At 56.4% G+C, this 11,068-nt stretch overlaps 1 protein-coding gene across 1 annotated transcript in view; it reads right to left on the bottom strand.

Moving 5' to 3' along the window:
• Positions 1-11,068, bottom strand: part of LOC104512770 (protein argonaute-1) — an 18,281-nt gene that overhangs the window by 1,271 nt on the left and 5,942 nt on the right. The window contains exons 5-18 of the mRNA XM_010155872.1: positions 10,844-10,980; positions 10,575-10,709; positions 10,176-10,263; positions 8,532-8,679; positions 8,088-8,207; positions 7,321-7,443; positions 6,727-6,860; positions 5,314-5,498; positions 4,987-5,146; positions 4,611-4,701; positions 2,374-2,568; positions 2,124-2,258; positions 1,151-1,252; positions 174-373 (exon numbers count right to left, since the gene is read on the bottom strand). Coding sequence (XP_010154174.1) covers positions 174-373; positions 1,151-1,252; positions 2,124-2,258; positions 2,374-2,568; positions 4,611-4,701; positions 4,987-5,146; positions 5,314-5,498; positions 6,727-6,860; positions 7,321-7,443; positions 8,088-8,207; positions 8,532-8,679; positions 10,176-10,263; positions 10,575-10,709; positions 10,844-10,980 — 1,953 coding nt within the window. The remainder of the gene's footprint in view (positions 1-173; positions 374-1,150; positions 1,253-2,123; positions 2,259-2,373; positions 2,569-4,610; positions 4,702-4,986; positions 5,147-5,313; positions 5,499-6,726; positions 6,861-7,320; positions 7,444-8,087; positions 8,208-8,531; positions 8,680-10,175; positions 10,264-10,574; positions 10,710-10,843; positions 10,981-11,068) is intronic.

The following is an 11,068-nucleotide window of genomic DNA, read 5'->3' as shown; positions in this document are numbered from 1 at the left end:
CATCTTCATCAGCCCCTCCCTGATCCAAATGACCCGGCAGACAGCCTGGGCGGGAGATGCCTGTGCACCCCCCGATTTGAGAACCCCACACGTGGGCAAGCAGTGCAGGGCAGGAAAGCACCTGGGGCTCCTGCCTCCTGCCCCTCCCTGGGCTGTGGGCAGAGCCCCCTCACCTGTCGTGCTCCTTGTCCACAAGATGGTACCGGGCTCGGAATGCCACCAGCCGGGCGTAGTATGCTGGGGCTGGGATGGAGACGGAGCGGGTGCAGCGCACGTAGGTATGGCACAGCTGGTACGTGAGGATCTGCAGCTCATCCGCGGTGAACCGGTTGTCATCCCAGAGTACGTAGTAATGGGATGGCCGGCTCGTGCCCTGGGAAGGAGAGGGGATAGTGTGAGAGGTGCTGACCCCAGCAGCCACAGGCAGCTGCTTCACATCTTCATCAGCCCCTCCCTGATGCAAATGACCCGGCAGACAGCCTGGGAGGGAGATGCCTGTGCACCCCTCGATTTGAGAACCCCACACGTGGCCAAGCAGTGCAGGGCAGGAAAGCCCTTAGTGCCGAGATGTGAGCCAGTAATGCAGCTGCCCCGAGCCCGGCTCCCACCACCACACAGCCCACAGCACCCTGTGTCACACCCAGCTTCCAAACCGGTCCAGATCCCCACTGTTCCTGCAGGGAGGAGAGGAAGCCAAAAAAACTCCTTGCGGAAGCAGCTGTGGATGAACTGAGTGCCATTTTTTCAGTAAGGTTCCTGATTAATCTTGGCTGCCTGAAGAAAGGAAGCTGCAAAGCAAGCTGCCGGCTCTGGGGATGCCTGGCCCCAGCTCTCCCACCCACGGCCAGACAACAGGTCCCTGCTGACAACACGGCGCCCCAGCGAGCCCAGCACAGAGACACCAGCTGACAAGCTGCTGAACTGGCCACTCCAAAGGAGGAAAATCTCAGAGGAGAGATTCTTGGCTCCAGGAAAGACCCCAAGCATGTGCCACATCATGCTGCAGCAGTGTCATCCCGGCACCTGCTCGCCAAACCACGGCAACGGCAGCTGGGACGGAGCTGTCTGCACCGATGCCCGCGAGCGCAGTCTGCAACGGGAGCCCAGGAAAACCAGCAGCGTCGCAACAGCCGGCTCCACGGCGCCGTACCTGAATGCCTGCGTGACTGCACAGGTAGAAGTCGAACTCAAAGGGGTGGGTGATATTTGTATCCACTGTTGTTCCTGCTGGGATGTTCCCGCTCTTTCCAATCTATAAGGAATAGAAAGAGATCCAAGCACTGCAGTGTTTGGTTACTTCCAGCTGCCCAGAGCACCATCTGTAACACGCCTGCCCTGCACCGCAGCACATGGTCCCCATCTTAGCTGGAGAACACCGTGCAAAACTGCTCCCCACGTGCCTGTCAGAGGGGACAGAAGCAGCTCATCCTGCTCTGTTCCCTGCCCCAACAGGTTTGCTGGCCTTTTTCTGCAAACACCAACACCGAGCGTGACATGGAGACAGAGCAAACAGCATCAGGGGGGAAGCAGGCAGGGTGAGGGCTGAGCACTGGCCCATCCTGCTGCAGAAATGAGGATTACGTGAGCAAAACTCTGCAGAGAGTGATACAGGTGTCTCTGCCATCAGGTGCTGGGGCTTCTGCACCCTGATCACAAACTGCCCTCAGCTCCCAAGATTAATTCTTGGCTCAGGTAAAGCCAGAGTCTGGGTAGATTAGATCTAACCACCAAATTTAGATCAAACCTAGGAAGAGCTACAGCCATCAGTGTTATTGCACAGCACACACGAACAAGCTGTGAGCAAGCGAGGGGTTATTCATCCTGTCACGTCAGTGGCTACAGCCATCACCAAAACAACAGATGTTTTCAAGCTGACAGAGGCTATTTCAAGAGTCACCAGGATCATCAGTACCCAGTAACTCACAGTAACAGCAAACAGCTGTCTGGGTTTCTAGAAACAGCCTAATCCGCATGGATGCAGGACTCAACCGAGCAGCACGTTTCATTGAAGAGTGAGCTCTGTGCCTGCCAGCAGTGAGCTTTCCCCTCAGCCAAGTCAGGGCTGGCTCTTCCCAAAGGCCAGAGATGCGCTGCTGTCGGCCTCAGCACCCCGTGGCGCTCACCCTCTCGTTCTTGTCTGCGCAGAAGAGACGAGTGTGATGCCTTTTCTGGACGACGATGTAGGTGATGCCGGGCTGGTAATCTTTTTCCAGTTTGATACAGGCATCTCGGATTGCTAGGAGCTCATAGTGAAGGATCTGGAGAGACAAGCACACGCACAGTGAGGGGACACACCAGCACCCAGCCATCCCCGGGCACCCTTAGGGAACCCCACAGGAGCTGGTGTGGCCCTGCTATCTGGGGGGTCCTCACCTGTGGGAGCTGCCCCTCGGGAACGCCGTCACGGTAGAAGATGATCCTGGTGGGTTTGAAGCGGGTGGATTTATAGAACTGGATGAGGAGCTCCCTCACCATGTAGGACAAGTCCTCGATGATTTCCTGGCGAGGACGCTGCACGCGTACCGTGGCACAGTACCGGCTGGGGTGGGCGTCCATGCTGCCCACGACCTGCAGCAACAGAGACGGGCCCATGCATTATGATGGGAAAGACAGAGGGGACATGGGACATTCCTGGCCTCTGCCTGCTTCCAACACTCCCAGCTGGCAGTGAGCAGAGCATCCCAGCTCACAAACTGGGAGATGGGACAGAAAATACTGTGCAGGCAACTGGCACCCAAAAAGGACATCCCTGGTTGTGGCCACATCCTGGTTTCACAATGCTGTGCCCTTTGTCATGTTACTGGGAATTTCCAGTAAGACAACTCAGCTGGTGCCACCGAGTGGGCTGGTGCCACTGAGTGATGTGGCTGTGGGGACTGTTTCTGCACTGCCCCTGCTTCACTCCTCCTGCTCAACAGCAGAGGGGCGAGGGGGCAGCCAGGCTGTGCTTTCCACCTGTGTAAGCCCTTCTCCCCCATCCCTCGCTCAGAGGTTCCTGGCTTCCCCAAAGGACCGTGTCCCCAAACCCTGCTCAGCTGTTTTGCCAGGACGATGACACCCTGGGTACAGAACCCTCCCTGCAGCGGCAGTGCCGCTGTCGAGGTCTGTATCACAGCAACACCCGTGAGCTCCTGACCCCTCCGACTGCAGCACAAATGCCCTGATCGCCCCAGGCTGCCCAAAAGGTGGGCAAAAAAACGTTTGCCAAGAGCATTTGCTGCCATGGCATCCCTGCCCTCCTGCAGCAGAGCTGCCCCAGACACGGCTGCGGTTTGCCCCGCCAGTGCTGCCGCCTCCTGAGGACATGGCAAGGTTGTCACCGCACGGCAGTAACCAAGCGGGGAGTTCCCATAGCAGCTGGGGGCTCCGGGGTCGGGGGAGACCTCAAAGACGTCAGGGCAAAGAGGGCGAGAGCAGCCAGGCTCGGCCATGACGCAGGGTTGGGGGTGCAGCGTGAGTCACAGGCGTCACAGCAGGTGCTGGCCCACACTGGTTGAAAAATGCCCGGCCCACGTCCCCCCTGAGCGCAGGGAAAGCACCGCAGACCCCACATCCTCAGCGGCGTGGAGCCTCTGTCACCACCCTCTGTGCGGGTTTCACTTTTGCTTCACAAACAGAGCTGTGGGCTGCACCAGCAGAGTGATGTGCTGAACAGAAAATGTTTCCTTTGGCCTCAGCCACCCCCTTCTATTGTCTAATTAACTACAGAGCAAGGGCAAGATCAAGGCCATCTGCAGGCTCAGCCGTTCTCTTTTCCTGCAGCTTCAAAAAAGTTTTTATAAAAATTAAGGAAAAAACCCAAACAACCACCCCACAGTGGTCCTGTACAAAAACCCACAGAAAATGTTTTCAGAGTGGAAGCGTTGCCGCCAGGAAACTGACTGTTCTATCCCACCCACACCTACAGCCAACAGCCAAAAGCATTTCCCAACCCCTCCTAATTAAGAAAAAAACACTCCTCCAAAGACGCATTTACATGCCAAGGAAAACCTGAGCTATGAGTCCTGCAAAGTTAAGAACTTAATAGGAAAATCCTGACACGCTTAATTGAAACAGAGGCCTTGAGAACCTGACACTCTCCTCCACTGCAACAAGCACAAGGAGACGCCTCAGACCCCGCGAAGGACGCGAGCTGCCACCCAGCCTCGCCGGCACATGCGTGGTGCTTCACTCGGTGGATGCTTGGTATTCCCCTGGGGCGAAGGGAAATCCTCCTCCCCAAAAAGCACGGCAGCAGCCCTGGCACCTCAGTTCTCCAGCCTGGGGAAGGTCTCTCCGAGGGCTGCACTGCAGGACCGGGGTGACTCCAGCGCGCACAGCAGACCCCCTCTGGCAGCACTCGTGGGGTCCAGCACACCATGAGCCCCATCTGCCAGCAGCTGCCAGCTCTCCCAGCAGCTCCCCAAAACTGCAGCTCCTCTGCGTAGAGGCAGGAGGGAATCAGGGACCCACCTCCCTGGGAGTGGGATCTAAACACCCATAAGGGCATGGGGCCACCCTGAGAAGTGTCACCGCGGGGACAGTCGTGACACAGCCCCTTTGGGACTCGCGTGTCCGTATTCTAGCGCCTGCGTCCCTGCCCCAAGCCTGGCCCTGGACGGGGAACTTACAGCCGTTATGGAGGGTTTCTTCCCATCTCCTGCTGGTGGGTGAGTGACATCTGCCCCGAGGAAGATCACCGGCTGCTGAAAGACGGCAGAGCTGGTGGGAGGGAAGGGAAAGCAGCGGTCAGCCTTTTGGGGTCACCTCAGGGTGACGCACAGCCCGATGGAGGCGAGCAGATCACACAGAGGACATCTCCTGACCTCCAGGCTCTGGTCTAGTCACATCAAAAGCTCATCACAAGGCGCGACAAGCTGCAAACACCCATTTCTAACAGCTGTTTTTGTGCAGCCACCCCTTTTCCCCAGATAAAGCCAGGAGGCAGCACCACAAGGGACTTGGGAAACAAGCCACCAAAATGCAAGAGGCAGGAGTTGTACGAACCGCTGGTGAGGCACAAGGATGTTGTTGATCCCGCCAAGCTTGACGTTGATCTTGAGGCAGAGGTTGGAAAGGGTCTGCGGGGAGGTTTTCACCACGTTCTTGACCTGGACGCACTGCGTGGCCATTCCCAGGAGGGTGTCCCCAACACGCTTCACCTCAGCTGTGAGCAGAGGAAGCAGGTGAACAGACAAGCAACCAGCAACATCCTGCTTCCAGCAGCATCCTCCAAAACAAGGAGAGGAATCACTGAAGGAGGAGCAGAGACAGCCCTGTCGAACGAGAGCAAAGCCCCTGTGCTCTCCCCGTTTGCCCCCATCCCAGACGCACCGTACACGGGTGTTTTCCCTGGCAGGATGACAATGATGAGCTGAAGCCCCGAATAGGTGTTCTTGAGGTGTCGAAACATGGGCTCCACGCTGTCTGCACCCTGGGCATATTTGCAGAAACAGGGCTGGCCTTGGATCGGCATCCCTGCGTCCTTTGAGATCTTGCGCAGCTGGTCCGTGAAGTTCCTGTGCCCGGGAGGAGAAGCATTCAGCCCGGAGCCCCTCCATGCACCCTGGCCACAGAGCAAGAAGGGACCCGTGGCTGGAGCACTGCGGCCCAGGACGGAGACAGGGACATCGCATCACCACGTCTGTGGTTTTACAGCATCCAGCAAGCGTACAGCTCAGGAAAGCAACACCAACACGTGTTAGAGCTGAACCATCCCCTTGGTACCCTCCTTCCCAGGGACAGACTCTTCCCGAAGAGCAACGGAGCTGTGAGCCATTCTCCGTTGCTGGAGAATGGGGTAGCAGACCTGTTTGATTTCCAGATGGTTTGCAAAGGTGATGCAAGCCTTCACTCAACAGCTGGACAAAGTGCTCAGCCACACTTGGGATTTTGGGATTGCCAAGGATAAATTTGATGCAGGGAGAGCCAGAGAGAGCATGGGGCTCCCAGCTCTGCCCCAGAGGGGTCACAAGAGGAGTGCAGTGTCACTCCCACCTCTGCCCAGTTATTGCAGACATAGAGACTTTGAGCTGCTCCAAACCATCCCAAACATTAACTGCGCCAAACGCCCAGAAGAGAAACAGAAAATGCTCGCCTCAATGAACCACTCAGTCAGGAGAAACCCAAGCCCCTGGCAGAATCCAAACCCAAGGTGACCATTTCCCTAAATCCAATAAACTCTGCCCACTCCGTGCCACTTTGCTACCAAAGCAGAGAATCTCTAAGCTACAAAAGCTTTTCAGAAAGCTCAAGACTTGTCTGTAATAACCCATGGCAAGCTAAGATACTTTCTCCATAAATCCTACTTTTTCAGAAAGGGTATTGGGGAAACTTTTAGTTAAATATCCCCCACAACCCCATCTCTCTGAGGAGATTTGGCTGAGAAGAGTTTGATACAGCTCTAAGGCTGGCAGCAGCAGATCATGATACTGTACCACCTGATGCAAAGAGCAGGTCCAGGAGAGCCTGTCAGCTCACAGGTGCTGGAGGGCCGATGTGCCCACTCCAACCTGGCAGGCTCTGCCGTGGCTCAGGGACTGTTTGCAGCCAGGAGAAACAGTCATTCACTCTGATAAACTAACACAAACAACACTGAACTCGCAGTCTGAACCTGGATCAAATCCATACCATGAGCAATTCCAGCGTGAAGGATGAAGGACCCAGGCTAGGAGCAGCAGGGAGGCCGCACCATGAGCCACAGCTCCCCCGAGGCATCCCACCCACACAGGCTGCCCCTTTCCTTACTTGAGCACCTCCTCTCGACACTGTTTCTGCGGGGCAAAGCAAGCAATCGCCCAGACTTTGATCTCAATGCCGTTGTAGAACTGCTTCCCTCGCATGTCCCACACGCCTTGGTTGGGAGTTGCAATGGCCCGGTTCTGCAAGGCAAACAGACGGTCAGAGCGCTGCCGCGTCCCACCAGGCAGGGAGCAGGACCCGCCCCACGCCGGCGGCCCCAGGGAGCGCCCGCACGTGCCGCGGTTGTGCTTCCCATCACAAAGCCGTATGTCCTCGCCGGAGGTGTGGGTCTGCCACGGTGCTTGGCGATGGGCAATGCAGAGTCTCAGCTCCACAAAGGTGATGGAAAATTCACCTGAGCATCCCTCTCCCCTTCGGCTCACTTTTTTTGCCACCAAATGACTCTTGACTACACTTTCAGAACAGTTATATTGCAAAAAAACTCCAAAAAACCCAAACCCAAGGCATTCTGATAAAAAAATCCAGCTCTAACCTACAAACCTGAAGGTAGCACAAGTTTTCTTCAGAAACAGCATTTTCTAGCGTGAAAGCATCTCTGCACAACGCAGCCCAACACCCGGGCCGTGCAGCCCTGCTTACCCTGCCTCCGTACTGCAGGATGGGTGCTGGTAGGACCCTCCCCGTCACCTCCGTCATGTCATCTTTCACCTTGATACCAAACTCCTGAATGTACGGATCCAGGTTGTAGCTGGCGTTCTTCATCTGCAGAGGGAAGAAAGGGCCATGGGAGGGAGCGAGACCAACTGCTGCACCCCTGCAGCTTCAGTGGGCCAGGAAACACGGGCACCTAAAGTCATGTTCTCTAGAGCTTGCTCCTGAGATTTCAGGCTTCAACAGGAAGGTTCAGTCAGACTGGCAAGAGACTTATCAGGAGTCTGAGAAGGATTATCAAACATGCCCAGCTTTGAAAGCGCAGAGACATCCATTTGGGTAACAACAGCACCACTGACCAGCTCCTGCCCGGCTGTTGGCAGAGTCAGGTTTACCATTCCCCTGATTCGCCCAGCTTGTCAGTGTTCCTGTATCACAGCCCCACCAGGCACAGCCCCCCTGTACACCCAGAGCCAGGGTTATCACTCTAATTTGTTTTCCTGTTTTTAGTTGCAGCTCCCTTTGGGTCAGGTTCCATCAGCGTGAGGACCTGACTTTGCTGCACACAAGTTTCCACGGTCACTTTGAGCTGGGCTCCACTACACACACACAGCCACCTCTGACCCGGGATTCAGTGGGAAAAGGGGGATGAAACCAAGCCACCCATCCGGCATCTTCTGCACCAAGGTTGGTCACACATACTCTAACCTGCCATCAGAACCACAGCCCTCCTCCCAGGGACTCATGCCACGTACCAGGCGACTAATTTCCTCCTGCCTGTCAGGGGCAGACCTGGCTGTTGCTTTTATCATGGTTGACGTTTGATTGTCTGTGAGCTTCTTGATGCACCGCTGGCCTGCCACGATGTTGCACACCTACACAGGAGGGGAGAGACAGCAGCTGCATGTTAGGGACAGGACAGAACCAGGGGACCACAGCTGAGCTGCCCTGCAGGTATGGCACTCAGGCCCTGCAGCCAACCCCAAACAGGAGGTGCTGAGCCTAAAAAATGGCATTTTTACAGTCTGGTCTCCTCCCTCACTTACTAGAAGTAGCTTTTGCCAGGTCAACATGAAGCAAATAGTGCCCACAACACATTATGTGCAGAATATTGCAACACATCTGCCAGCAAAGGCCACTTGCCTTTGCTCTGCGCAGTGCCCAAGAGCCGGGGTGCCCGGCAGTGCAGAGCCACTCACCTCCAAGGGCAGGTACGTGTGCTTCTGCTCCTGGCCAACCTGGAGACAGGGCAGGTGGGGGTATTTCAGCTGCAGGTTGTATTTCTGCTTGAAGTACTGAGCCACTGTGCACTCCACTGTCTGACCGCTCTCCAGCTGCAGGGGAAACCTGGCAGAGGCAGGACATGAAGGATGCACCTACTCAAAACACACACTTCCAGACCTCAAGCACGACTTTGGCTGGGAAGAGGGAACTGGCAGGCTCCCACTCCAAGCTACCATAAAAGAAAATAAAAAACACAACAGTGGTATTTTCAGAAACTGAGTCAGGAATACTGACCCTGGTGTGGGACTGAGGTCCCTAAATAAAGCTCTCCCTCACTAATCCAGCTAAGCGGGGCCAACGTTTGTTGCAGGACATGCCACGCATGCCACTGTCAGGTACATAAACACAGCACACTGGCCCTCAGGAGGAGTTCTGAGCTTGGTGCCCTCCCAGGGAGCCGAGCAGAGCTCCAGGCAATGGCTAACCAGCCTCTCCTGGTACCCTGGTATGGGGCAGTGGCTGCGGGGCAGGCAGAGCACCACAGCGGAGGGCTGTATCTCCCTTCAAAACCATGGCGAGGGGGGGGAAAATCAAACTTCCTGGTGGTCACTTTCCTCCTGCACTGGCCAAGCCCCAGGGCTGGGACCTGACAGTGGTGGAGCACAGGGGAAGTGGGCGTATGAACATCAGTGGGATACACCCGGAGATGGGGTTGTGCACCGAGGAAACATGGCCATGCTGAGGGAGGTGCCCCCCCTTTGGAGAGGGCTCTGAAGCCTGACAGTGCTGGACTGAGCAGGGACTGCTGGTTTGGTATCAGGCAAGAAGAGAGATTTTCTGCCAGCCCTTGGGTTTGTACAGTGTGAGCCAAAAATTCTTGTTGCTGCCTTTTTCCCCACCCCCCCCCTTACTTTTTACTGTTGGCAAAATTTCCAGAAACACTGCAGAAATGTGGGGGGTGGACAGCCTGCAAAACATCCTCACACACACACCTCCAGCTCCACTCAGCAAGCAGCCAGCCCTCCTGCCCCAGCACTGTCCCTGCAGCCTCTGCCTCGAATCCCATCCTGCTCCCAAGCCTCTCCAGGGGCAATTCCCATTGGCAAGCCCTGGAAATGCCCGTGGACTGTGGCACCCGACAGCTTGGTGCTGAGGGTACTCTGCCACTCCCCTCGCCAGTGCTGCAGCCACCCGACTCAGAGGGAGGCCCAGCCCAGTCTGCTCCCAGACACATGCAAATAATTTCAAGGCAGGGAATTGCTTTATCCCCTGACAAAGCTTTTGCTCTGGTAGTGTCTATTTTAAGAAACGAGAAAACCAAACTTGGAGGTAAAAAGTAGGACAATTCCTGGCATGTTGGCATGTTCACTCCCACCCGCTGCAGCGTGCTGCCTGCCAGACACAGCATCCTCTGCACTCCCCCTTTCCCTGCATCCCGCCACCTTCACCGCACACGACAAGGAGCTGCTGTGCCCAGAACTGCTGCAGAGCTCCAAACGTATCCCCCTTGGCCATCACAGGCTGGAGTTTCCTCGTCCAGCTCTCTCCAACGACACCAGCAGCTGCTAAAAGGGAGAACAGCTTGGATTTTTCCAAGGGCATCTTCCCACCCGCCTTACGTCTGGTGGCTGGCCGGCCGCCTGGTAACGTTACACACGCGGTATTTCCTCTTCATCTGCCCGCAGTGGGTAACCTCGACTTTCAGACCTGATGCAAGACAGGGAAACACAGCAGAGTCACTGGAAAAGGCGGGAGAAATTCCCCTTCACCCAACTTCCCCGGGACACCGCCAACACCTGCCTTAATTCTTAAATAATTAACCATTTGCAGAGCGGACGCGCTTGCAGATGCCTTGTGAAGCGCAGGAGGGAGGCAACAGCACCCCAGGAGACATTTTAAACGCGCACCCCCGTGTCCCCTCACCTCGCCGCAGGGGCTGGGCAGCAGACAAGCCACAGCTGGTGTTTGGGGCTGCACCCAGCTGAGGACTGGTCCCCAGCACACCCCGGGGGCTCTACCTTTGATCTCCTTGGTGAAACGCACTCTCTGCGAGTCCGTGAGGGGCTTCGGCTGCTCATCGATGTTCCGGATGTCCAGCACCTCACACATGAATTCGATTACAGGCTGGGCTTTGTAGAAGGCGGTGGCCGACACTGCGGGACAGATACCACGATGCGTCTCTGCCCTCTCCCAGCAGACAGGCCTGGCCCAAGAGCTGGCCAGACCCAGCCTCCTCAGACAAACCCAGCCCCACCGCGGCAGTTCCCCAGCGTGAAAAATACATCACCGTCAATGTTGAGCATCATCTTCCACATGGCAGGCCTGACCGACTGGTGGAACCCGAACCAGACCTCCCTGCCACCTCCCAGGGGGTGGTAGTAACCTTCAGGGGGGGAGAAGAAGGAGCGGCCCACGGGAGTGTACCTGCAAACAGGGGAAACAGAGTCAAACAGCACACACCTGCCCCTCTGGCAGCAACCAGGACGCACCCCAGCCCCTATGGCTGCACGAC

The sequence above is a fragment of the Eurypyga helias genome, unplaced genomic scaffold (genome assembly GCF_000690775.1).
Source record: "Eurypyga helias isolate BGI_N326 unplaced genomic scaffold, ASM69077v1 scaffold30787, whole genome shotgun sequence".
NCBI lineage: Eukaryota > Metazoa > Chordata > Aves > Eurypygiformes > Eurypygidae > Eurypyga > Eurypyga helias.
The sequence above is the reverse complement of the archived record's forward strand: the minus strand, read 5'-3'. Positions and strand labels throughout refer to the sequence as shown.